The following is a 27370-nucleotide window of genomic DNA, read 5'->3' as shown; positions in this document are numbered from 1 at the left end:
TTGGTACCATTTTTCCAACAGCATGTGCTCACTTTTCTGTGTCTCTGTGTCACATTTTGATAATTCTCGAAATCTTTCAAACTTTTTTATTATTGTATATCTGTTAAGGTGATCTGTATAAGTGATCTTTGATGTTACTATTGTAATTGTTTTTGGAGTGCCATGAACCACTCCCATATAAGACAACAAACTTCATCAACAAATGTATGTGTTCACGTATTTTTCAGATGGGAACTGAAGCAGAAAGTACGCAGGCAACAATTGATATCTATGAAAAAGAAGAAGCCTTTGAAATAGACTACAGCTCTCTAAACGAGGATTTGAAGGTAATGGAAAGCTTTCTGTTGTTTATCACTCACAGTAATATGGAATATTTAAATCTTAACAGAATCATTTTTGGATGATAGAATTAAGTTTGTTTGTTTTTTTTTTTTAAAGATTTCCTAATGGTTTTGGAAGAAATATACAAAGGAAAAACACTGTAATCATGAAACTTCTGACACAAATTGTGGGTCTCTCCCACACCAAGCAATTCTCTAATTCTTTGAATACCAAGTGGGTGTTCCACAATTCAGTTCAATTCTGACACTGTCTACCTGGAGTTAGCATCAGATCCCACAAAGTGATGGCTCAGTCCCACAAGCCTGGCCACTCTTCAGATACCAATCACAAGTCCAGGCCTCCCAGACTCATGGCCAGTTGGTTGTAAATCAGGAGTTTTCACAACTCCTTCCACAGATTTGATAATATGCTAGAATGGCTCATAGAACTCAGGGAAATACTTTATTTACATTAACCAGTTCATTTTTAAAGGCTACAACTCATGGAACAGCCAAATGGATGAGATGCATAGGACTAGGTATGAGAAAGGGTCCATGCCCTCTCTCACACCTTCTCCGGGCGTGTCACCCTCCCAGCATCTCTTGTGTGGTCACCAACCTGGAAGCTCTTCACAACCCACTGTTTAGGGATTCTTATGGGAGCTTCATTACATACATGATTGATAAATCATGGGCAATTGGTGATCCGGACTCAATCTTCAGCCTTTCTCCCCCACCTCCTTAGAGAAGAGGGGATGAAGGTTCCAGCCCTCCAATCACCTGGTTGGTTCCTCTTGGAATAGTCCCCATCCTCCAACAGTCAGCTCATTAGGTATGATTGAAAGGGGCTTATCATGAATAATAAAAGATGCCCTTCCCACTCCTACCACTCAGGAAATTGCAAAGGTTTTTGGTGTGCTGTGCCTAGAACTGGGATAAAAACCAAATATATATTTATTGTCTCATGTTATCACAAAATAGCAGTAAATGTATTGGTTACTTTAAAAAATGTTTATGTCAGCATTTCAGACTGTGTTGTGTAGAACACTGGTATCATGAAATGTCTAGCCAAAGAAGAAAAGTTTCTGTGGTTACTTTTTGAGAAAGTCTTTTCCCTTCTTGGGAAGGGAAGAGAAGAGATTCATAATGGATATTAATGTTTTTGAGAAGTCCTTCAATAAACAAAAGTAACCAACTACTTACTCCAGCATCCCAAATTTGCTTGCTGGCATCCCACTGCAGTACCCTTAGTAGACATAGGCCTCTCTCAGGATTGTAGGTGATGGTGTGGCACACCCTTCCCAGCTGCAGAGCACAGACCTGGAATCCAGCTTTAATTTAACTTAATTTAGTGCCTTTAATTGAGCAGCTCTGGCTCTGTTTCCCAGTCATCCCTGTAGCCATACATTTCTTTGGGTGTTGGCTTCATTCTGAAGCTGCTTCTCTCCTGAATGCAACATGAGCGCAGCTATTCTTGGCTTTCCAGCCACACAGCTACAACCTTCAGAGATGAAAGAAGCTGTCTTTTGCAGTGGTGCTAGTGAAAGGAAAATGAAAACTTGGACCCCAATTCACTATACCAAGATGAAGAAATTAGGCTGAAAGCTGAGTCATGCAAAAAACTGCCTTTCCTTTTGTTCCTAAGCAGAGAGCTACATACAAAATATTAAGTATCAGGCCAGGCGTGGTGGCTCACGCCTGTAATCCCAGCACTTTGGGAGGCTGACATGGGCAGATCACCTGAGGTCAGGAGTTCGAGACCAGCCTGGCCGACATGACGAAACCCTGTCTCCACTAAAAACACACAAAAAATTAGCCGGGCACAGTGGCACGTGCCTGTAATCCCAGCTACTCAGGAGGCTGAGGCAGGAGAATCGCTTGAGCCTGGGATGTGGAGGTTGCAGTGAGCCAAGATTGTGCCACTGCACTCCAGCCAGGGTGACAGAGAAAGACTCTGTCTCAAAAAAAAAAAAAAAAAAAAATTAAGTATCTCCCCAGGTAGCAACTCTTTGGGGATATATTTATGGTTTCTCATCTTATGGTTAAGTGCTGATTTACTGAGCATGAGATGAATACATAATTGACTGTTTCCTGCCTACTCCTTTTCTCTTGCGATATATGGATTCAGTGATGTGACCATATACTTCCTCTTGCTCCTGCCTGCTTTTCCCCTTTAAATATCAAAGCCCTCAAAATCAGCTTTGGAGAAAGGCACAGACTTCTCTCTGGGGCAAGTCCTTAACCTTGGTAAAATAAACTACATTGATTGAGACCTGTCTCAGATACTCTTTGGTTTACATGCTGTTCTAAAATTGAAGAAAGGTTTTACCTACAAAGCCCCAGCAATTGTCCCCTCATCACAGTTGCCTGAATGGGGTCACATATTCATTGCTGAACCAATCACTGTAGAGGGAGGAGGATGGTGGACTTTACCTTAGACTAAGCAGGCCCTGCCTCTAAGTCTACGTACATGGGGTCCAGGAGGGAGAAGTGGATCTACCTGGTCAAAAGCATGTGCTGCATTACAAAAAAAATGGAGAACAGATGCTGAGTAGCAATATCCACCACATCTTTTCAGTTCATATGTTGTTAATATATTTTGTTAGACTTTTTTTTGTTTTGTTTTTGAGACAGAATCTTGCTCTGTCGCCCAGGCTGGAGTGCAATGGCGCAATCTCGGCTCACTGCAACCTCCACCTCCCGGGTTCAAGCGATTCTCCTGCCTCAGCCTCCCAAGTAGCTGAGACTACAGGCGTCCGCCACCATGCCCAGCTAATTTTTGTATTTTTAGTAGAGGTGGGGTTTCACCATGTTGGTCAGGCTGGTCTTGAACTCTTGACCTCAAGTGATCCACACGCTTTGGCCTCCCAAAGTGCTGGGATTACAGGCATGAGCCACCACACACAGCCTACTTTTTGTACTCTGATTGTATTTGTGGCAAAAAAAGCTTCTGAAAGGGCATGGCCACTTTTTCTCTTCTACTCATCACTTGTGTCAGGTTTAAGTGTTAACCTGTCTAGCTGGATTGGATCCCCTCTCCCTGCCCCGTAGTACCTATGCTTGCCCTATTAGAAGTCTTTTCACCTCGCTGTAAAAGCTGGTTTAAGTCCCAGCTACTCAGGAGGCTGAAGTGGGAGGCTTGCTTGAGGTCAGGAGCTCGAGACCAGCCTGAGCAACAGAGTGAGACCTGTCTCTCACAAAAAATTTTTAATCCAGTTTATATGTCTGACTTCCCTGTAAGTCTTTAAAGGCAAAGACTGAATAGCTTCCATCATTGAATCCTCAGTATAATACATAGTAGATTATGAATATTTTTAAATAAATGAAGGTGAAGTATAAATTGTTGGTTTTTACCCAGATTAAAAAATGAGCTGAAATGTGTTCAAAGAAAAGAGCACTGCCGACTCAGGAAGCTACAAATATTGCAGCAGGACTGCACCTCCAGGCTCAGAGAGGGCTTTGGGGAGAGAAGGAATGGATGCATAGGGACCTGGGGGGTCCAGATGGTGAAGGGCCCCACACACGCACACTATCTTGCTGGATGTAAAAGACATGCCATGCCAGTCAGTGTTGTTCTTTGCCCATAATAGGCTCTACAGTCTGATCAAGAAATCGAGGCCCACCTTAGACTCTTATTGCAGCAAGTAGCATCCCAGGAAGATATCTTATTGAAAACAGCAGCCCCAAACCTACGAGCAATGGAGAACTTAAAGACTGTCAGAGACAAGTTTCAAGAATCCACAGATGGTAAAATTGAGTGTAGTCACTAACAAGATTATGTTCATGGGTGTTTTGATTGCTATAACATTTGCCAACAATCCCCCTTTGTTGTCCCTTTTTGTTATAGATTTTTTGCTCTGTGGTCTTATATTAATGTGTGCTTTTAATACTGAATCATTAATTGTTTCCTTTTTGAAATGTTTTGCTTTAATTTAAAACCAGGTTTATTGGTGATTTTAAAACACATGTATTTTTTTCATACCAACAAAATTGACATAATAAATACTCTTATCAGGCCGGGCACAGTAGCTCACGCCTGTAATCCCAGCACTTTGGGAGGCTGAGGTGGGCGGATCACCTGAGGTCAGGAGTTCAAGACCAGCCTGGTCAACATGGTAAAACCCCATGTCTACTAAAAATACAAAAATTAGTTGGGTGTGGTGGCACACACCTGTAGTCCCAGCTACTCGGTAGGCTGAGGCAGGAGAATCGCTTGAACCTGGGAGGTGGAGGTTGCAGTGAGCCGAGATCACGCCACTGAGCTCCAGCCTGAGCAACAGAACAAGACTCCGTCTCTAAATAAATAAATACATACATACATACATACATACCCTATCAGAACTTGTCAATATTATTTAGCAATTAGCCTTACTAGAAAAGAGGCTCATGAATTCTAAGAGCTATTTTCTTGGAATTAATAATAGTTTAGGTATTTTGAAGGTACCTTTACTCAAGAGATCCAAACTCAAATCCAATTTTAAAAATATTTTATGCTTTACAGTCTAAGTAAAAGAACCTCCTCAGTGGTCTCTAAAATAAAGAACATTGATTCTCTCTTAGCTTTTGAGGCCAGCAGAAAGGAAGCCAGAATGTGTAGGCAAGAGTTCGAACAAGTGAAAAAAAGGAGATACGATCTTTTCACCCACTGTTTTGAGCATGTCTCAATCTCAATTGATCAAATCTACAAGAAGCTCTGCAGAAACAACAGCGCGCAAGTATGTATCTTTCATCCTCAAATACTAGTGAGAATTCTGTGTTACTGGTGGTGGTTTTTTGTTTGTTTGTTTGTTTGTTTGTTGAGAAATAACCACTGCCACATTATTTGAGCAACTCACTCATGGGGCAAAGTCAGTTCATGAAGAGTGGTTATCTAATGACCTGCATTGTAGATCCCATTCACTCCACACTGTTCAGTGTGGACAAGTCAAAACCTCTTTGGGTCTGTTTCTTCATCTGAAAAATAAATGGACTAAATCATTTTGTTTCCAAATTCTCTTTTAGTTCCAAAATTCTGTAGTCTGGTATTAATTTGATTTTATAGAACTGTTGGTTTCTGTGGTAAATGTGGAATAATAGAGGATCCTGGGAAGATGGTTCATCTGTGGAGTTGACCAGAGTAACAAAAGAGAGGAAAATAACTAAAGGCAGGGTTCAAATTCAGATATGACCCTTTTAATGATAACCACTCCCATTCCATTATCAGTATCCATAGCAAATACTTGTGGAATTGAATGTGAAATGAAGATGTAGGTTGAGACTTACGTACCTGCTCGGCTTTTGTTTTCTCATTTTATGACTAAAAGGTGATCCTGGATCAGATATTTAGAACTTCAACTGAAAATAACTTATTTTCAGTAAAGTAAGACTAAAACCCATTAACTCTTTTTTTTTTCTTTCTTTCTTTTTTTTTGAGAAAGTTTCCTTGTGTTGCCCAGGCTGGAATGCAGTGGTGCGATCTCGGCTCACTGAAACCTCCACCTCCCGGGTTCAAGTGTCTCAGCTTCCCAAGTAGCTGGGATTACAGGCGCATACCAACAAGCCTGGCTAATTTTTGTATTTTTTGTAGAGACAGGGTTTCACCATGTTGGCCAGACTGGTCTCAAACTCCTGACCTCAAGTGATCTGCCTGCCTCAGCCTCCCAAAGTGCTGGGATTACAGGCATGAGTCACCATGCCTAACTCTTTGAGAACAAGATTCATCTCTGTTTATCTACAGTACCTGGCCCATAATAGGTGTTCAGTACATGTTTGATGAATGTATCGGTGAGTGAACTGCATGAAGACTGCTTTTTAAGACTGTGGCATGTGCCTCTGAGGTTTGACTGGCAGTCTGGTGGAAAGGGCTGATTCCTGGGTATGTTAGGAGAGTGTTTTCCCTCTACCGCCTACCCAGACAACCCTGTTGTCTGTGATTACATGTAGAACTAAATACATTATTTATAGGCATTGGTAGTTTTCCATCAAAATTGAAGAAAAGCTAACCAATAGAATATTTTGCAGTTAAACTCCAAGTTGAACTTTATCAGTTGCTTTTCTGATACTGCTAAATAAATAACATGTGTTTCAGGCATTTCTTAGCCCAGAGAACCCTGAAGAACCTTACTTGGAGGGAATTAGCTATAACTGTGTGGCCCCAGGCAAACGGTTTATGCCAATGGACAATTTGTCAGGGGGAGAAAAGTGTGTGGCAGCCTTGGCTCTCCTGTTTGCCGTGCACAGGTAAGGTCACAAAAGCTATTCAGTTTTCATATCAGGGCAGAAGCCAAGGGGACCTTCCTACAGAAGATATATTAACTATTGTCTTTATTAATATGTAGCAAATGGGATACAAAACTATCTTCTTCAGTCAGACAATTCAGATTATGTTTTAGGCCTACAACAATTTAGACTTTACACAGCAAATGTAAGACAGAATTCTTAGATTTTTAGTGGGTTTTTTTTTTTTTTTTTTGGAGACAGAGTCTCACTATGTTGCCTAGGCTAGGCTCAAACTCCCAGGTCAAGTGATCCTTCTGCCTGAGTCACCCGAGTAGCCAGGACCACAGGCATGTGCTACCATGCCCAGCTAGTTAGTGACAGATTTTTATTCAATTTCTGTTATTATCAATAGCTACTACTATTCCATTTTAGAAAAGAAAAAATATTTGGAATGGCCAGAGGTGACATCAGGATTGACAAAAATCCCAATTTGTGTATTATTTTCTTAGTCAATAGTCAGAGAGCTGCTACTTAGTAAAGAATGTTGAAGTATTTCTTCTATAAAAGTATTTAATCTCCTTATTTCCACTGATGGTGGTGGAACTGTTTCTTTGTAAAACAAATCAAGAAACAAAAAGTTATCTACAATTAAGGCAATTAACCTCTTTCAACATTTAGAACATTAGATGAAGATCTAAAGTACAGATGCTGAACCTGGGCAACATAGTGAGACCCCGTGTCTACAGAAAATAGAAAAAAGTTAGCCAGATGTGGTGACACATGTCTGTAGGCCCAGCTACCCAAAGGCTGAGGTGGGAGGATTGCTGGAGCCCAGGAGGTCGAGGCTGCAAATAAACCGTGATGACGCCACTGCACGCTAGCCTAGGTGAAAGAACAAAACTATGTCTCAAAAAATATACGCATAATACAATTAGTAAAATATAGATACTGCTGTTTCTCTATTTCCATGACCAGGAACAAAAACATACAAGAGTTTGAAAACTTTTTACTGGTCTCTAGAAGGAAAAGGAATAGGCCGCCACAGGAAAGGAAAAGAGAAAACCATAAAAGCTGCAGGCCTGCTTTGAACAAGTCATCTGAGCAGAATCAGACAGATGGCACCCACATCCATTTAGTCAACAGATATTTACTAGTTACTGTGTATCAGGCGCTGTTGCAGGCACTGGGGAGACAGCTGTGAACAAAACAAAATGCCTGCCTCGAAGATACTTCATTTTAGTTGGGGAACTCAGATAATAAATAAGGTAAATTAGTAAACTATCCAGGTATAAGGTAAATTATCCAATATGGAGAATATTAGAATGTAACAAGTTCTATAGAGAAAAAAAGCAGGGAATGGAGATGGTGAGTGGCAGGGAAGTGGTTAGCAATATTGAAGAGTCATCTGGGAAGGTCTATTTGAGAAGGTAACATTTGAGCAAAGATTTGAAGGAATAAATGGAGCAGGTCATGTGGACAGCTAAGGGAAGAATGTTCTTAGACATCAGCAACAGCAAGTGCAAAAGGCCCCGAGGCCAGAGTGAGCCCAGCATGGATGGAGAATAGACTGTATGCAGCAGTGGCAGGCATAGGGCTAGGAGACTGGTCACAATCAAGGTGAAAGACGGCGATGGTGATTGGGCCAAGGTGAGAGGATATGGTTGTGCAGACGGAATTTGCTGACAGGTACGGGTGTGAAGGAAGTGATGTGAAGGGGATGGCTCTGTGGGTTTTGACCTAATCAACTACAGTAATAAGAGCTGCCATTAACTGAGATGGAGAAGACCACAGGAGGGAACATGTTTGGAGGGCAGGGGAGAAGTTTGCTTTGAGATGAGTTTGAGATATGTATTAGACACCCACATGGAATTGTAGAGAAAGTAGTTGGACATTTGAGGTTAGAACTCAGGAGACAGGTTAGAATTATTGGTAAGAGGGTGGGAGCCATCAGTATTTGGGTGGTATTTAAAACCCTGAGGCCAGATTTAATCACCAAGGTAGTTGATTAGATAAGCACAGAGCCCTGAGGGCACTGCTGCCATCCAAAGTTGGAGAGATGAAGAGTTCTCAGCAGACTCAGAAAAAGCAGGGGCTGAGGGGAAGTAGACTGTGTCCCCTTACAAGTCACAAAGCGGTATTTCAAGGAGGAGGGAGTGACCAATCCAAATACTCCTTGCAGAGGTCACATACATGTGGACTGATAACTGAGCACTGGATTTAGTAACATAGAGGTCACCGATTACTTAGAAATATCCAAAAGAATGTGTTTTATTTATTCTGAATACTGTTAATCTTTTCCTCCAAGTCTTTTGTAAAACAAATAGAAAATTGTAACTTACTTGATTGTAATTTTTTTCTAGTTTTCGTCCTGCCCCATTCTTTGTTTTAGATGAAGTGGATGCAGCCCTAGACAATACTAACATAGGCAAAGTAAGTTTCTGCTTTTCATTTTCAATAGATTGTCTACAATTCAAGGATCATGTGAGGCAAGCAATGGAAAATGCTCATTAAAAATCAGTCCTTGGGCTAGGCGCGGTGGCTCACGCCTGTAATCCCAGCACTTTGGGAGGCCGAGGCAGGCAGATCACAAGGTCAGGAGTTTGAGACCAGCCTGACCAACACGGTGAATCCCTGTCTCTACTAAAAATACAAAAATTAGCCGGGTGTGGTGGTGTGTGCCTGTAATCCCAGCTACTTGGGAGGCTGAGGCAGGAGAATCACTTGAACCCGGGAGGTGAAGGTTGCAGTGAGCCGAGATTGCACCACTGCACTCCAGCCTAAGCGACAGAGTGAGACTCTGTCTCAAAAAAAAAAAAAAAAAAAAAATCAGTCCTTGGCCAGGCACGCGTGGCTCACGCCTGTAATCCCAGCACTTTGGGAGGCTGAGGCAGGTGGATCACTTGAGGTCAGGAGTTCGAGACCAGCCTTGTCAACATGGTGAAACCTCATCTCTACTAAAAATACAAAAATTAGCTAGGCGTGGTGGTGGGTGCCTGTAATCCCAGCTACTTGGGAGGCTGAGGCATGACAATCGGCTGAACCCAGGAGGTGGAGTTTGCAGTGAGCTGAGTTTGTGCCACTACACTCCAGCCTGAGCGACAGAGACTCTGTCTCAAAAAAAAGAAAAAAAAATCAGTCCTTGTAGGCTGGGCTTGGTGGCTCATGCCTGTAATCCCAGCACTTTGGGAGGCCGAGGCGGGTGGATTGCTTGAGTCCAAGAGTTTGAGACCAGCCTGGGCAACATAAGGAGACCTTGTCCCTACAAAAAATTTAAAAAAATAATTATCTGAGCATGTTGGCACACATCTGTGGTCCCAGCTACTCAAGAGGCTGAGGTGGGAGGATCACCTGAGCCTGAGAGACAGAGATTGCAGTGAGCCGAGACCGTGCCACTGCACTCCAGGAAAAAAAAAAAAAAAAATCAGTCCTTTTGAAATCTAAGCTAAATATCTAAAACAAGTTGATTCAGGGTAGTTTTCATTCAAGGCTTAGAGGACCTTCCAGAGTTGAGAGAAATCAACATGGGGGTCAAATGAGGATCACTGTACTTGATCAACATTGTTACTGCTGGCATAACAGGCTTCTCACCAAATCTAGATATTGGGAATTAGAGAACCCCTAATAACAGGCCCCAAGAATACCATCTCTAAATAAATTCCAAAAGAATTAAAGTTTAAAATCCTACCTTCCCAGTTTTTTTTTTATTTTAATCTATTTATTTATTTGAGAGCAGGTTATAAGACTGGCTAATTTTTGTGTTTTTGGTAGAGATGGGGTTTCACCATGTTGCCAAGGCTGGTCTCGAACTCTTGGGCTCAAGAGATCTACCCACTTCAACCTCCCAAAGTGCTGGGATTACAGGCGTCAGCCACCACACCAGCCCTACTTCCCAGTTCTATCAAAATGTATCCAATAATTTACTGTACTTGAGCATGATCCTGTTTTCAGTCTTTGAGAGAATGAGAGAACTAAGGAACAGTTTCACACTTAAGAGTTAAATTTTGGTCAGTACTCAAGGATCAGTGGGTAGATACTCAGAGCCCACCTAAAAGAGCTGGGCTCTCAGCCCACACATCTTGACGGTGACTAGATTGAATTTTGGACATGAGAGTGGGGTCTGCTATGGAACATGAACAAAGGATGGAGGCAAATCCTGGCAGTGCCCGACACTGCCCAGGGGAAGGGTAGCACTGGCCTGCAGAGTTCCCAGTATCATGGTTCTGCTACTGGGGCCATTCATTCTTGGAGATGGGTGAATTAGGTTCTCCTGGTTCTGATTCCAGGCCCATCCATCTTCTAGAAATGACCAGGCTTTGCATTAATGGCTGCTTACAGGGTGGCTGCTCTGGTCATGCTGAGAGATGTATTTCTCATCATTTATTTATAAATTGGCATTCTGGGCCAGGCGCGGTGGCTCATGCCTGTAATTCCAACACTTTGAGAGGCCAAGGCGGGAGGATCACTTGAGCTCAGGAGTTCGAGACCAGCCTGAGCAACATAGTGAGACCTTGTCTCTATTATAAAGAAATTTAAAAAGAAAAAAAGAAAGAAATCGGCATTCTGGTTTATAACCTAGTCTTGTGAGTGATGTTAAGGAGCCCATGGCTGAGAGATGTGTTCAGTCTCGGGGTACCGCCCAGTAGGTTCTGCACCTCCGAAGCTGACCTCCTTGATTTCTTACTCTGTTGAGTCCCACGTGAATTGCCTGGGTAGCTGCAACCTGAGGTACCTTCTGATGGCGTGAATGTAGTCTTTGAGCATTTCTCAAATTGTATTCATCTGAGAAAATCTCTTGAAGGCCCTGCATTTTTAACATGGCACAGGATACACAAGAGTATCACATCAACTCCATACCCCCAAAAAGTCTCTGCCAGAAACTTCATGGCAGCTGGGAAAGGAAACAGGAACAGAAGAACATCTTGAGTTGTCTCTTGAACGCCAGCCAGCGTGCATCAAATGACTGGACTCCATGGCGGACTCATTTGGGAGAAATCTCCCCTTAGGAGGAGAATTTTGGCACTTTATATCCCACATTCTGTGAGGGGAAGTCTTGGTGGTTATCTTTTTCTTGGCTGTATTGAAGGTATTTGTTTGAGGAAAAATTAGATGTTTGCATTGGTGGCATCTCCAGGTACTAGATCTTACTTAAGACTCCTATTAGTACCCATCCTACGTATTAAAACCTCTTAATTGCATTATTCCTTTTGAGATGTATCTTTCTGACACTCCGTTGCTGAATTGAGTATGAGCAGTTATGTAGTATGAACTATGAAGCACCCTCCACTCCCTCTTGTGATCAGGGTGCCCAACAGGTAACTCTCCAGGAAAAACGCATGCCCTGCATCTTCGCATCCTGTCTCCCCTTCTTTTCCTATTATGGGCCCAAGACCTTTTTTCAGCCCTGTCATAGTGGCTACTACCATTGCCTCTAATGCTGGAAGTTCCTTCTATGAATTCAGCCTCTTAGAGCAGTTTCTTTCCTTTCTCACATAAAACATGGCCACTCATTCCTCAATGGAAGCTACCATTCCTACTTCCAGAGCTTGTGTCCACGGGATCTTTGGTGCACATGGAGAAGACCCATTGTAGGCCCTCAGAGAAATCCAGGAGTTGGCATTACCTTTGTTAGACTGTTGGTAGTTTTTCTCTTCTTGGGGTTTATCACTGTCCAAGTTCTGAGTGGTTTGTTCACCAAGACTCATCTCTATTGAGTCCATTTTGCACTTCTCATTTCCTTGGAATTGAGCTTCCTTAAGGAATCAGAGTTCACCTCTAACCAAATGACTTGATTATGGATTACGAATACATACATAATTGCCCTGTTTTTCCTTTCAGGCTTTGAGTTGGCAAAATAGGAAGATGGAAATTATTTTGGATTTTTGCTGTTGTTGTTGTTGTTAGATGGAGTCTCTCACTCTGTCGCCTAGCCTGGAGTGCAGTGGCACAATCTCGGCTCACTGCAACCTCCACCTCCCGAGTAGCTGGGATTACAGGCACCTGCCACCATGCCTGCCGAATTTTTTTTGTGATTTTAGTAGAGACGGGATTCACCATGTTGGCCAGGCTGGTTTTGAACTCCTGACCTCCGGTGATCCGCCTGCCTCAGCCTCCCAAAGTGCTGGGATTACAGGTGTGAGCCACTGCACCCAGCCTAGAGGTTATAAGTTTAAATACCAGCCCTTTTTCACCCTCAAAAAATATTTTTGAGTGGTAGTTTTTTTCTTGTTATAAAGGCTGATTACCTATCACATCACAGTATCTTAAGTTGGAGCTTTATTCTTTAAAATGTTCTTAAAGTTTTAGATCATAGGTTTAATGAAGTTTATCTCATTTTAGAATCTATTTCCATTTCTGCAGTTGTTGAGGATTTATTGAATTATTGGAAAGGTGGATAAGTCCTTGTCACCTAAACTGACCAGACTCAGAGACATGCCAGAATTACTGTCCGCAGAGCCCAGACAAGGCCTTTCCTTCCTAGTGAAATGTGTGTTTTTATTTCTTCCAGGTGTCAAGTTACATCAAAGAGCAAACTCAAGACCAGTTTCAGATGATAGTCATCTCCCTAAAAGAAGAGTTCTATTCCAGAGCCGACGCGCTGATCGGCATCTATCCTGAGGTAAAGACAAATCAGAGGGGAGTGTACCCAAATTCTACTCCAGAGCCGACACGCTGATTGGCATCTATCCTTAGGTAAAGATAAATCAGAGGGGAGGAGTGTACCCAAGTTCTATTCCAGAGCCGGTGCGCTAATCGGCATCTATCCTGAGGTAAAGACAAATCAGAGGCGAGAGGAGTGTACGCACTGCCAGCTTCCCTTAGTACCCTGACAGCCACCGGGCTTTCCTAATTAAAACTTCCAAATGGAGTCTAACGCTGAAATGATTTTTTAATCAAATAAGATTAAAAATAACTACTGGTGTTTTCCTAGACAATACATAGAGATTGAAGATATATTTTAAGTGAAAAAAGCAAATGGAAAATTGCAGAACAGTAAGTAGGATAGTTTTGTTTCGTGAAATAATAGTCCATGTTAATTTACACGAACTGTTAACATTATACTTCTTATTTCTGTAGTGTTTCAGTGTTTTAAGCAAAAACAAATGCACTGTGGTAGAGCAAGGAACCATTTATCCTCCAAAAGTATCAGAGGACAAAACAAAGAAATACATTAGAAGTTCCAAGTTGTATAGTAACTTCTAAAATGTGAACACACCTTTCTCAAGCCATTGAAAATACTAACCTGAACTCATGGAGTAGAGCCACTAGTTCAGGTCATTTGGTTTTGGACAGTTAGGATTTACTTCCTGAATTTTCCTTTAAGCAAAGATAAAAATTTACCTTCCTGTGCCTACAGAATGTTAGGGGACCACCTGGAAATACAATGCATGAGTAATGGAAATTCTCATACCAGATAATACCAAAAAAAACCCAAAACCGATACAAATGCAGATATCTTATTAGATTGAAGAAGATTCCTTTTGAATGCAATTCTAGACTCACTAATGGCTCTTATTTTACTTTAATAATACTTTTTCCCTAATTAGGGGAACTTTTAACTGTCTTCTCTCCATTTTAGTACGATGACTGCATGTTCAGCCGAGTTTTGACCCTAGATCTTTCTCAGTATCCAGACACTGAAGGCCAAGAAAGCAGCAAGAGACACGGAGAGTCCCACTAGGGGCAGTCCTGCAGCGGTCACCTGATCACTGTTCAGTTTCCACTCTAATACTCACACAGCTCCTCCACAGGAGACTTCTGGAGCAAGCAGGACCAGCCTGGTGCACCCTTTAAGAGAAACCTTAGTCGTTCTAGCCAAAGAGGCTGTGGCTCACTTTAGTTGAGTGTTCAGACCCCATTCTAGTAGGGAAAGTTTTCAGTGAGGGCAGGTGTTAAATGAGTTTTTAAAAAACAAACAAAAGGTACAATTTTGTACTATAATTCTAACTTCTACTTTGAAATAAGCTAGTCTGGTTGGAAAAATTTTGAATTCGGCTTCATCTTCACTCTGATCTTGCCTCGCACCCAAGTAATCTTGAAGGGAACTTCTCTTGGTTTTTAAACATACTAGTTATAAGATTGTTAATAAACTGTTGAACCTGGCTTTTGGGAAATTGTTTCAGAGAAACTATGTTAGTATTGAAAATATCAATAAAAAATGTTCTAATTTCAAATGTCTCCAATGTAGAATTTTAGAAGCCAAAAATATTTTAATGGTGAAATTGAATTATGTCTGTTTCGATGCAATCTGAATTTTTCTAAATAGAATTTCTGTTACAGAAATATTGAAGAATCCAGAGTTTCTCAAGTGACAACTGACTTCTCCACTTACAAACGTTGTTATGTGCAGAAAGCTGCACTTTCACCACTTCATTTCCACTTCAAAATGGAACAAGACAGGCCGGGAGCGGCAGCTCACACGCTGGTAATCCCAGCACTTCGGGAGGCTGAGGCGGGTGGATCACTTGAGCTCAGGAGTTCGAGACCAGCCTGGCCAATGTGGTGAAATCCTGTCTCTACTAAAAATACAAAAATTAGCCAGGTGTGATGGGGTGCACCTGTAATCCCAACTACTCGGGAGGCTGAAGCAGGAGAATCGCTTGAACCCAGGAGGTGGAGGTTGCAGTGAGCTGAAATTGCGCCACTGTACTCCAGCCTGGGTGACAGAGACTGTCTCAAAAAAAAAAAAAGGAATGAGAAAATTCTGAGGTGGGCTTCCACTTCAGACTGCTTTGGGCCCAAGTGCTAACCAAGGAGTAGCCTCCTGAGTAAATGTATCCATTTTAACAACACTGTTTTATGTAGTAACAGAATGCACTCTGTGAGGAAGAAATTAAATCTCAAAAGATTTGGTTCCTTCCTGGAGGGGACTTCAGTATGGTGAGATAGCTGACCTCTATGAACTGCAGACAGCAGAAGCCACTCTATTTGTCCTTTTTCTTTTTCTGACACGGAGTCTCGTTCTGTTGCCCAGGCTGCAGTGCGGTGGTGTGATCTCTGCTCACTGCAACCTCCTCCTCCTGGGTTCAAGCGATTCTCCTGCCTCAGCCTCCCAGGTAGCTGGGACTACAGGCACCTGCCACCGTGCCCGGCTGATTTTTGTATTTTTAGTAGAGACAGGGTTTCACTACATTGGCCAGGCTGGTCTCGAACTCCTGGCCTTAAGTGATCCACACGTCTCAGCCTCTCAAATTGCCGGGATTACAGGCGTGAGCCACCGCGCTTGGCTGTTCTCTTTCATAACTTTGACTTATAGACTGTCAGTGATCCCACCAAGTTCAGTCATTTCTGATATAACAGAGCATGCCCAGTAACCTAATTTAAGGGCCACAGCACATATTCAGGCTTTGTCGAGATAGTAAGGAGGTTCTTAGCAGGTACTTGTATAACTATTTAAAATGTAACCATTTTATTTTTATTTTTTTTAGATGGAATTCCCTCTTGCCCAGGCTGGAATGCAGTGCTGCAATCTTGGTTCACTGCAACCTCTGCCTCCTTGGTTCAAGTGATTCTCCTGCCTCAGTCTCCCAAGTAGCTGGGATTACAGGCGCACACTACCACGCCAGGCTAATTTTTGTATTTTTAGTAGAGACAGGGTTTCACCATGTTGGCCAGGCTGGTCTCAAACTTCTGGCCTCAAGTGATCCGCCCCCCTCAGCCTCCCAAAGTGCTGGGATTACAGGTTTGAGCTACCTGCCCTGTCTTAAAATATAACCATTTTAAAATGTAACAGCTATTCTAGCTTGAGGCAGTAAACAGCAGGGCCAACTTTGTTACCTCCTGATGTGATGTTTCTCACTGACTAAACTACACACAAGCAAGTGCACTATGCTGGAGTTGCCTCTAATCTCTCAATCGGATTGGAATAAACTTTACATTCTACAACGAGTATACAACAGAACCGATTAGATACCTCTATGTGGTACAGCAACATGGCTGCGTCCTCCAGCAGAGCACACAAAGCTTTTCTTAAAAATGGGCTGTAATGAGCTTTACATCCAACTGCACAGCATCCTCTATGCTTGTAATTCTGCTATACCCTGTGTCTGGCCAGCTCTCAGATTCAGATATTCCCTGACTGCACTTACTAAATGATATTAAAGAACAATTTATAATGTTTGCTTTTTAAAACATTTAAATACGTTCAAGTAATCATTTAGTTGATTTCACAGTTGGGTGGCAACTCAAGCTAAAAATTCTCACTAAATAACATTCTAGCAAGCCTTGGCATAATTAAAGAAACACTGAGCACACAGGGTTGAAGTTAAAATTTTATTTATGGCTGGAGTGGCATAAAAGATTTGTTTTCCATGCTTCAAAAAGAAAAAAAAAGTTTTCAGGGCTTCTCTCCCTCCCTATGCATCCTACCCTTCTGTTTCCTGTTCTTAACTTTCTCTGTACCTATGGGAGTCATCATTGGGGAGTGTCACAGGGCTTGGCAAGAAATGTCACACTGACGATAAGTGGCCTCAAACTGAAACCAAGCAGGGCTGTTTGTTTCCAAAGAGAACCCTCCACTGTAGGGCCGCTCATGCACCGCCACAGAAGCCTCTGCCGGTCACAGTCAGAGAAGCTCCCCGGGCACCAGCAGCGCACTCAGCACAGCCGTTTCATGTGGGTGAACCTGAGAAGGTTTAAAGTGTTGCAGGCCCTTTTCAAGTTTTGCCTCCCTCACTCTCTGCAAACTCCCTTAATGTGGGCCTGGAAGAGAATTTTCAGAGACAATAACAGAAAGACTGGATCTCACCCCAGAGAATAAAGATTTGCAAAGCCTGGAATTTATAATGTTTGAAACCTGGTCTTTCAAACTTCTGCTATCGCGGTTGTCAGTCCCACAGTGGTCCTGCACAACGCTGGCCTGAACTGAAAAGGGTCTCTAGCTCCTCCGATTTCAGTTCTTAGCAATATCAGACCTGTGTTTCTTTGGAACAGAAGTTACTAAAACAACCTAGTTCCAAACAAGCCCTTTTGATCCAGCTGTTCTCCCTAAAAACATTTTCACTAGCGGATTCATTCTTTACTATTTAACAGTGGAACAAACATACCTTTAAAACGTACCTTTAAAATGCTTTCTATAGTAACATGTTTCCACATACAATTATAAAATGTGTTTATTTTGCTGGGCCCAGTGACTCATGCCTGTAATCCTAGCATTTTGGGAGGCCAAGGTGGGTGGATCACCTGAGGTCAAGAGTTCGAGACCAGCCTGGCCAACATGGTGAAACTCCAACTCTACTAAAAATAAAATTAGCTGGGCATGGTGGTGGACGCCTATAATCCCAGCTACTCAGGAGGCTGAGGCAGGAGAATCACTTGAGCCCAGGAGGTGGAGGCTGCAGTGAGCTGAGATCGCACCACTGCACTCTGTCCTGGATGACAGAGTGAGACTCTGACTCAAAAAAAAAAAAAAAAAAGTGTCTGTTTCGTATTTTCTCTTTGGCAACTACTGCTGCTTGGACAGTCTTTACTCTTCCCCTTTTATTACGAAAAATACCACCTTGACAAAAGAGAGCCTGTCAGATGGGAACGGGAACACCAGGTCCACCCCTTCCCACGGATTCTGGCCCCTGAGGTAGCTATCCATCAGTCCTTGCAAAGTCCACCTGAAGTGTGTCTGCGTCACCTCCTGCATAGTTCAACACACAGGGGAGCCCTCTCACCCAGCCTTGAGGGCCACATGCCCATGTGGCTCTCTTGGTGTATGTGACGGTTTCGCAATCAGAGATCCACGTGGAGTTCTCCATACATTCCTCTTCGTTTGGGCACCGTGGTTACAGAAGGCTAGTTTTCAAGTTGCAGGTTTTACTGGTTTTAAAGATTTCAAGACCCTCCAGCATCATCTGTTTAAATAAAAGAATGAAATGCCCAAGGGTTAAAGTCCAGCTAAAAGAAGTTATTTGCAATAGATTTCTATTTCAGAAACTGCTTTACAATTGTTCTTATGTACAGAAGATTTTGAAAACCCCTCCACAATGGAAACAGTAGCCACTGTCTGGAAATGACCTTGTGTAATTATCAATACTATCAGGGGGTCAAGCAAGTGATGACATTACATTTGCAACGATCTGTGGGAATCTCAATCCATGAACATGGATGCTCTTTTATTTCTCAGTGGACTGAGGATGGGGCAATTTCAACAAACATACAGTGAGAGCCTGTTGGAGGTATGGAGAAGAATAAGCCTGTCGATTCCTCTGGGATCCCCAGGCTTGGCTTCTCTCACCCACATGCAGGACAGGCCAAGACTTTCCATACAACAGAGGCCAGGAGCTTCGCCCTAAGGAGACATGACTGGGTGGGGAGAGCCGGGGCTGCAGGTGCAGGTGATGGCGTCTAGGAGCACAGATCTCACAGGTATTGAAGAAAACCCTTGCCCAATGCTCCATATGGCAAGGTCTACCAGGCAGTAGGCCCTGCCCCGGATGTGCACACCAGTCAGAGGCAGGCCACAGGGGACAAAATCTATGTACACACAACAGCAGCAACAGCAGAAGCAAGCCAATCTATTGAGAATAATCGCCCGGGCCTTCATTCTTGTCAGCAGGCACTGGAGGAGCCCAGATATGCAGAAAACAAAACAATGAACATGAAAGAAAGTAGTGGAAAAGAACCGCCTAACCCAGAGGAAACAGTTCACAGAACACCAGTTTTGTGTTTTGTTTTTACTTATGTGATGGTTCTACTAGCTGAACTCACAATCCAAATATTTGCAAAAAGATTTCAAACAGTTTGATCCAAAACAATATCAAAATCGAATTCTCTAAAACGTGTGTGCCCCCAAGTGCACTTGAAGTTGTATAAAACTATTATTATTATCTTTTTTGAAACGGAGTCTTGCTCTGTCACCCAGGCTGGAGTACAATGGTGCAATCTCGGCTCATTGCAACCTCCGCCTCCTGGGTTCAAGCAATTCTCCTGCCTCAGCCTCCTGAGTAGCTGGGACTACAGGCGCCCGCCACCACACCCGGCTAATTTTTGTATTTTTAGTAGAGACGGTTTCGCCATGTTAGCCAGGCTGGTCTCGAACTCCTGACCTCAGGTGATTCACCTGCCTCAGCCTCCCAAAGTGCTGGTAATACAGGCGTGAACCACTACGCCCGGCCAAAGTTGTATAAAACTAAATGAGAGGATGTCGAGTCTGTGACAGCTGCCCCTCACAGCTCTCCCACGAGGACCCCCACCATCAGCTCACTCTCATCTTCCCTGCCCCTGGACGGCAGGACGCTAGGGCGCCCCCACCCCCTGCCGCCAGCCCTCGCTTGTGCTATAATTCACTCTGCAGGTGGCCCTTTTAGAACTGCCTTATTTTACTTGACTAAATTTGCACTCACTAAGAATCTTTATAACATGTACTGTTGCACATGGTCCCTGTGGTGTTGAAGGAACATACAGGGACATAATACTGCTCCAGCATACCCACTGAAGGATTTAAATGTTAAATGAAGAGGTAACTGATAAGCTGGATGCTTCATAGCTCTCAGAAATTTTGGGTGGACTGCTATATAGGTATTTAAGAGTGTTTTACTTTGGTTTACTTATATAAAGTACTAAATATAAACTCCTATTACATGAAAATCTTCTCTCCCAATGTTTTCAGGAATGTAGTAGAGTCAGATAACCAGGTTGACTTCTGTCTCCAGAGTTCTCACAGACTTACAGCAGCAGATGCTCTGAGAAAAGGTAACTAAGAAAACAAGAGCTTGGCCGGGCGCAGTGGCTCACGCCTATAATCCCAGCAGTTTGGGAAGCCAAAGTGGGTGGATCACAAGGTCAGGAGTTTGAGACCAGCCTGGCCAACATAGTGAAACCCCATCTCTACCAAAAATACAAAATTAGTCGGGCATGGTGGTGTGTGCCTGTAGTCCCAGCTGCTCAGGAGGCTAAGGCAGGAAAATAGCTTGAACCCAAGAGGCGGAGGTTGCGGTGAGCCGAGATCACACCACTGCACTCCAGCCTGGGCGACAGAGCAAGACTCTGTCTCAAAAAATAAAAAAAAAAAGACATCAGAGAAAACTTAAAAGACGGTGGAAATCAATCCAGGCAATCCCAACTAGTATGACTTCCAGAAAGGGAGAACAGAGAAGATGGAAAGAGGAAATAAAGAGAATCACAGACCATTCCAGAACTGGAGAAATGGAAGAGGAAAAAGAACATGTGAGTAAGGTAGGTAAAAAAAAGTTTCCCACCTAAATACATCCTCATTGAATTTCTAATCAAGGGAAAAGAGGATCCTAAAAACTCCCAGGAAAAAAAGCAACGGGTACCCTCAAATCACTGGGAACAGGTTCCCGTCAGACCCTCTTCATAGGAAACCTGGTCTTCAGACAGTGGAGTCCGGGGGAATCACAACCAAGAATCCCATGCCAAAACTCCCGCGAGCGTGAGGATGGCACAGACACCTGCAGACACATGGCCCTCGGGAGGTGACCCCACACTGGGGTCTGCAGAAGCAGCCTCAGGAGGTACTAGCAGGACGGATGGGGGGCCAGAACAAGGGAGACCTGGGCCTCCATCTCAGAAAGAAGGAGGGAAGCTCAGGAGGCAGCAGTCCCCAGTGGAGCCGACCAGGAGAAGGTGTCCTGGGAGATGTGGGGTGGCAGGATGAGGAGAATGCATACTTTTTTTAAAAAAAATTTATTATTCAGTTCTGAAAGCTGAGGGAATGCATACATTTAAGAATATTGGGAAACGTTGGTTTTTGGAAAACAAAGGGGAAAGAAGAACCTAAAAACTCAAAAAATAAGAAGTAACACAAATGTCTTCAAGCCCCAACATTAAACAATAAAAAATGGGAGAATGGAATGTAAGAACAAGCCACATTTGACCCTGACATTGAGGACACATCTGCAGCTGGCACAGGCGACATGGCACTGGGCCCACGGACACAACACACATGCTACAGCTGGCACAGGCGCCGTGGCACTGGGCCCACGGCCACGGCCACAAGCTGGCTAAGCAGGAAAGAACACTGACGCTGTTTTCATCAAGTAAATGCTTTTGTTTGCCAACTTTTACAATCAACCTACAGACAGACCGGGGGTCTCATTTCCTTTCTGTCCTGTCACCACGGAGACCGACAAAACGGGGAAGCCAGTGGGCTAGGGGGTGGGATACGCAAGCAGGGGCCCATCCAGCCCAGGCTTCTTGTTGGGAAGTCTGGCCTAAGTATGTTATTTAAAGAATGAGAAATAACACACAGCACTACGCAAAACCTGAGAGGAGAAGGGGAGGAGAGGGAGGGACCGGCACGAACGAGCGAGATCACCCTTCATAGTGTCAACAGAGAGGCCTATTCAAATACACTGTTTAGATAAATAGTTCAATCACTTAAATAAATCTTAGTCTGTAACAGAGGCAACAAAGCTCAAATGATTTAAAGTGCTTTTCTCCAGAGACTCAGCTGACATGCATCAGGCTAGTGGTCACCCTTGGGGGCTGGAGGAGACTGGAGGAGGCTGGAGAGTGACAAGGGGTGTCCTGGCAATGCTGCTTCCTCAACTGGGTGTGATTAGATGGGAGCATTCACTTTGCAAAAATGCACTGAGCTGACCTGACATAACTTGTGCACTTTTTATTCATCTTTTTAACTTTTCTTTTTGTAGAGAGCACCCTTCTGCCCGCTGCACCCTCTTAGTGTATGTTTTCTCCGTAACGTTTTTCTAAAGAGGTACCAGTACCTCTGGGCAGTTGGAATTGGGTTGGGGTGAGAGGCCAGGGTCTCTGCTAAGCCTCCTGTGCTCTCTGGCCCTGACAGAATGTATGCACCGTCCTCCCACCGTAGGGCCCGGGGCATTAAGGCGCAGCACGGTCCCTGAAGATGCCTGCCAACAAGAGAGACCTGAGGCAGCTCCCCACAAAAAGAACACAATACCAGCATCTGACTGTCTGAGTTTTTTTGAAACTTCAATTCCATTCTCTTCTAACTTCCTCTTTGCACAGTCCTGGCACGCATGACCTGAAAGAGAAGAATTTATTAAGAAGCCTGTTTATTCAGAAGCCACTCGCCAAGGCACAGTTCATAATGTGACCTGACTGAAGCACTGGCCAAGCAGACCCTGCCATCCACTACAGATGACATCAACCACGCTACGGCTTCTATCCCAGGAGTCGCATCTCAGTGAGAAAGCAACTGTAATAAAGATGTCCTTTCGCATGGGAATAGGTGGAAACAGGAAGCTGACTGCGGTGGTTTTGTACTTCCTGCACCACTAACATGGATGTGATGTGAGCAGCTCCCACATTGATGCGCGTTTTCTCATCTGTGAACGCACTAGGCCAAACAGCCAGGGAAAACAGGGCTGCGCACAGAGGCCTCCGCGCCACTCACCAGAGTCCCTTTTACCCAAATGATTCGGCAAGGGGAGGCACCTGGTGCCCAGTTCACACACAGGAGGACGCTCATGGCCACCGAGTCTTGTTAAATTTATAAACAGGCAGAATTGAGCCCAGCAAGAAGAGCGTTCACATTTCAAAACAAGTATTAAATAGAAAGCTTCTTCTGTGTGCAAGCTCAGACCCGTGCAACGAACATTTCGGAAGAGCTGGGTCATTCTAAGGCACTGCATCTGGCACCACATGGTATCACACAAATAGAACCTGTTCCAAGTCCCGTCACTCTTGGTTCTAGGGCAAGAAATTATTCTCAGGTGCCAGCTGGCCCACGTGTGATTCGGCTGTGCTTCCTCGTCAAAGGGATGGCTTTTAGTCTCTCGGTGTGGCAGGGACCATGCTAAGGCATGGCTATTTATCATCTTCAGTGGGGCTGTTTTAATACAAGCTAATTATTTAAGGTGAAAAACAAATGTTTATGATTCTACAGTTAGTGACAGAAGACAATGGAATGTGTAGGCAAAAAACAGGCTGGCAAGAAGAAAGATCTGCTTTACCCAATAATGTGGTGCTGTCCACGCGATCAGCATCTGAAGGAGAAAGAAAAGCAGTCAGTGGAGCCGAGACGCCAAGAGCTAGTCCTCCTCAGGCCACCCTGAGGCAGTGACTAGGAACGGCAGTGACTGGGAACAGGCTTCTGGGCAGCTCAGCCCGCGCGGGCTGTGGACTCCTGCGCTCCTCGCTGCCCTCACGTCTGCCTCCCAGGCCTGGCGCGAGGACTCGCTGAAGGAGCCAGCTGGCAAAGGGAGCATGGTGTGGTGTCCGCGATCGCTAGCATGACTGTCACTGTCATGGGCCTCCTCTCCCATCAGGAGTGGCACTCCATGAATTCAAGTACAAATGTCCTTCATGACACAGTCACAGATTAAAACTCCCAATGACCTTGCAGTCTTCCGGCAGCCTGTCGAATCCACTTGCCTGCCCCAACCTGGAAAGGGAGGCTCAGTGGGACAGAAAGCTACTCAGCCCCACTCTAGGAGCCCGAGCACATGCAGGATTACTCTGGGTCCTGTTCTTCCAGGGAGTGTGGGGGTGGAATGAGAAGCGGCGGATGGGGGCAGAGATGAGGAAAGCCCGCTGCCCCTCTGCAGAGCCCCACACATGTGGGCCGGTGCCAGGATGCACCAAATGGTGTATTTTGCTCTGCAGTCAGGCCAGGATCCCAATCCCAGCTTCAAAATGTCTGGGCACGTTATGTGCCTGTGCCAGCTCAGCTCTTCTCATCTATGAAATCATCTACTTACTAGCACTGCATGCTGCCACTGGAAAACCAAGTAAGGTAAGAATATGGAACTCTGAGTGGAGGGTGACACACGGCAAGCAGGAGCTCTTTTCTTCTGCCCTGAATAAGAAGCTGTTGCCCTAATCATACTTTTATTTATGGAAATGGAACTTACCTTGGTCCATTTTGCTAATTATTAGCAATTCTGAAAAGAAATGATAGTGGTTAAAAAAACAACAAAAACCTTAGCGATTGGATTATCTCTGCATTCTCTAGTCTCCAAGTTCACAGCTGGTCACATATACCTGCCTCGGTGGCTAACCTCGTTCCAGTGTGTGGTGAGTGTGCGTGGGTTTCCTGTTACAATTAAACGAGCCAGCACAGGCCTTTCCAAGCTTGCCATCATCCATGTTTTATGATGCCAGACTCCCAGCTATTAATTCCCTTATCTCAACATGACCAAGTTGAAGAATTTCTCACTTACCCTGGTCATTCCTGATAGATGAGCAATTTCTCAAAAGGGCCAAGGAGCACTACTTAAAAGAGGTGTTGCATTCACAACAGGGAAAATACATTACGTGAAAAAAGAAGTAAAGTGTTCATGAAATCATTCTGTGCTTGTGAAGTTGTAACTTTTCAACTGCAGTGACAGGACACAAATATGAGATATCTGTGTCTTTCAAGTGTTAAGTATCACAACTGATAAAGCTAGCCTGGTAGTTTTCTTTCTTGGTTAAGGAAACCTGAAACAGGAATAAATGTGTCCAGCTATACATGTTTGCACAGCTGTAAACTTCAAAGTTACTTTATTTTTTATTTTTAGAGACAGGGTCTTCCTCCGACGTCCAGGCTGGAATACAGTGGCCTGATCACAGCTCACTGCAGTCTCTAACTCCTGGGCTCAAGCGATCCCCCCACCTGAGCCTCCAGAGTAGCTGGGATCACAGATGTCCACCACCAAACCCAGCTTTTTTTTTTTTTTTTTTTTGTAAACAGAGTCTTGCTCTGTCACCCAGGCTGGAGTGCAGTGGTGCGATCTCGGCTCACTGCAAGCTCTGCCTCCCGGGTTCATGCCATTCTCCTGCCTCAGCCTCCCGAGTAGCTGGGACTACAGGTGCCCGCCACCACGCCCAGCTAATTTTTTGTATTTTTAGTAGAGACGGGGTTTCACCGTGTTAGCCAGGATGGTCTCCATCTCCTGACCTCGTGATCCGCCCGCCTCGGCCTCCCAAAGTGCTGGCATTACAGGCGTGAGCCATCACGCCCAGTCCAAACCCAGCTAATTTTTAAAAACATTTTTGTAGAGACCAGGTCTCCCTATGTTGCCCAGGCTGATCTTAAACTCCTGGGCTCAAGCAATCCTCCTGCCTTGGCCTCCCAAAAAACTGGGATGACAGGCGTGAGCCACGGCGCCCAGCCTAAAGTTCAAGTTCTAGTTACAGACTGTCACTAGGACACCAATTACTCCAATCTTCTAATTTTAAATTACAGAGGCAGTTTTAAAAAATAATAACTGGAAGATTGGTGAATTTTATGGGTATGTGAATTACATCAAAAAAAAAGAGAGAGAAACAACTGGAAGAGCCCTATGAGTTTTGTACTTGAAAAGTGAAGACAGGCCGGGCGCAGTGGCTCTCGCCTGTAATCCCATCACTTCAGGAGGCCGAGGCAGGTGGATCACCTGAGGTCGGGAGTTCGAGACCAGCCTGACCAACATGGTGAAACCCCGTCTCTACTAAAAATACAAAATTAGCCAGGCGTGGTGGCGCATGCCTGCAGTTCCAGCTACTCAGAAGGCTGAAGCAGGAGAATCCCTTGAACTTGGGAGGCGGAGGTTGTGGTAAGTAAGCCAAGATGGTGCCACTGCACTCCAGCCTGGGCAACAAGAGTGAAACTCCATCTCAAAAAAAAAAAAGAGAGAAAAAGAAAGAAAGAAAGAAAAAGGAAAGTGAAGCCAGATCCCATACCTGGGCTTTGCTGTTTGCAGATCTGAGTGGCAAGGTCTTGCACATATCCTGGAAAATGGTCAAAACAGTCCCCATAAGATACAACTTTGATTCCGTGCAGAAGCATATCTGCCTGATGCTTAAAGAAATGGTCTTCATTCTCCTTCAGCACAAGCATGTAGTGCTCCAAATCCACCTTATTCGGCACTGAGTAAAGAAAGAGGGCCTGGAATATCTGATCACGAAGGGTCTCTCCACAGCCCACAAACAGAAAGGACTTGGTGCGGTATAAGTTCTGGAGGACTTCCTAGAAAAGGCCAATGAAGAACTTGAGTGCTCATTTGAAAGACAGCAAGAGCTTACAACTAACCAAATCACATGCGTGTGCTTTTACATCACTGCTCCCTGACAGGCGTTCCCGGGGCCACACTGAGGAGCACAGTTAGAAGGACAGTATCCTTTCCCGACATGGCACTCAGGTCACCCCACAGCAGCAGCCTATGGCAGCAAAGACCAAAGCTGGGCTGAGCCTGCCTGTCCCCACCTAAGCCAGGGTAACTGGTCTTTGGCCGAAGTAGGTGGCAGTGCACACGCCCCTTACAGCAAGGCCAGCCCATCGCCCACCCCGCACACTCACCAGCGCAGTCACACAACTCAGATCTTCTCAAATTGGGTATAATTTTAAATTATTAAAACATAAAATGAGGACAGTAATGTTTTCAGTTTAGAATTATGCACATAAAACACCCTGAAATTAATGTTGACCTCAGTGGGTCATATGTGGAAATTCTTGCAGGGGTGTTTCTGCGAATGAGGGCAGGAGAGCTGAGGAGGGGATCAGGGACCATGACTGACGGGGTCGGGTGGGTACAGGGAAAGCAGATTGCATGGGGTCACTCAGGCAAGCAGGAGAGAATCACCAATTCAGCTAACCAAACATCTCAGACAGGCTCAATCTCAGCACAGGTATTTCTTATAACCAAGCAGTATTAATGATGCAACTGAAAAGCATCTGCCCAGTCACTCATTTGCTGACACATGTCACGGCATGACACCGGCCCAGGGATGAGCACTGAGGAACACGGCGCCTAGCTGTGTGCTCGTGGGTGAATCCACAGACACCGAGTTTCTCAGTGCTTAACAGAAGCACAGCTTTTCCACACTTCATTCTAGGGCATCAAGAAGACCTCACAGCCGGGAGTAGGGGTGCACACCTGCAGTCCCAGCTACTCGGGAGACTAAGGCAGGAGGATCCTTGGGCCCAGGAGTTCAAGGAAGCAGTGAGCTTTGATCATGCC

General features: G+C 44.4%; 2 protein-coding genes across 18 annotated transcripts in view; one reads left to right on the top strand and one right to left on the bottom strand.

Annotated features, from left to right (window-relative positions):
• Positions 1-14689, top strand: part of SMC1B (structural maintenance of chromosomes 1B) — a 69396-nt gene extending 54707 nt beyond the window's left edge. Inside the window, exons 19-25 of one of the 2 annotated variants that reach the window (XM_024240058.2) lie at positions 228-326; positions 3911-4067; positions 4881-5035; positions 6388-6539; positions 8879-8948; positions 13024-13134; positions 14095-14689. In XM_024240058.2, coding sequence (XP_024095826.2) covers positions 228-326; positions 3911-4067; positions 4881-5035; positions 6388-6539; positions 8879-8948; positions 13024-13134; positions 14095-14196 — 846 coding nt within the window. In that variant the 3' untranslated portion in view covers positions 14197-14689. Of the gene's footprint in view, positions 1-227; positions 327-3910; positions 4068-4880; positions 5036-6387; positions 6540-8878; positions 8949-13023; positions 13135-13208; positions 13383-14094 lie in introns of those variants that run through there. The other variant, XM_054543801.1, reaches the window with a different exon arrangement.
• A 2084-nt stretch (positions 14690-16773) lies between these two features.
• Positions 16774-27370, bottom strand: part of FAM118A (family with sequence similarity 118 member A) — a 31937-nt gene continuing 21340 nt past the window's right edge. For 9 of the 16 annotated variants that reach the window (XM_009234471.4, XM_024240055.3, XM_054543786.2 and 6 more), the window contains 5 exons: positions 26094-26379; positions 24302-24331; positions 23402-23434; positions 22387-22470; positions 16774-18355 (listed from right to left, as the gene is read on the bottom strand). In XM_009234471.4, coding sequence (XP_009232746.2) covers positions 18336-18355; positions 22387-22470; positions 23402-23434; positions 24302-24331; positions 26094-26379 — 453 coding nt within the window. In that variant the 3' untranslated portion in view covers positions 16774-18335. The remainder of the gene's footprint in view (positions 18356-22386; positions 22471-23401; positions 23435-24301; positions 24332-26093; positions 26380-27370) is intronic. The other 7 variants (XM_002831259.6, XM_063723110.1, XM_063723111.1 and 4 more) reach the window with 3 other exon arrangements.

This window comes from Pongo abelii, chromosome 23 (assembly GCF_028885655.2).
Source record: "Pongo abelii isolate AG06213 chromosome 23, NHGRI_mPonAbe1-v2.0_pri, whole genome shotgun sequence".
Classification (NCBI taxonomy): Eukaryota; Metazoa; Chordata; class Mammalia; order Primates; family Hominidae; genus Pongo; species Pongo abelii.
Note: the sequence above shows the minus strand (reverse complement) of the source record. Positions and strands in the feature narration are given on the sequence as shown.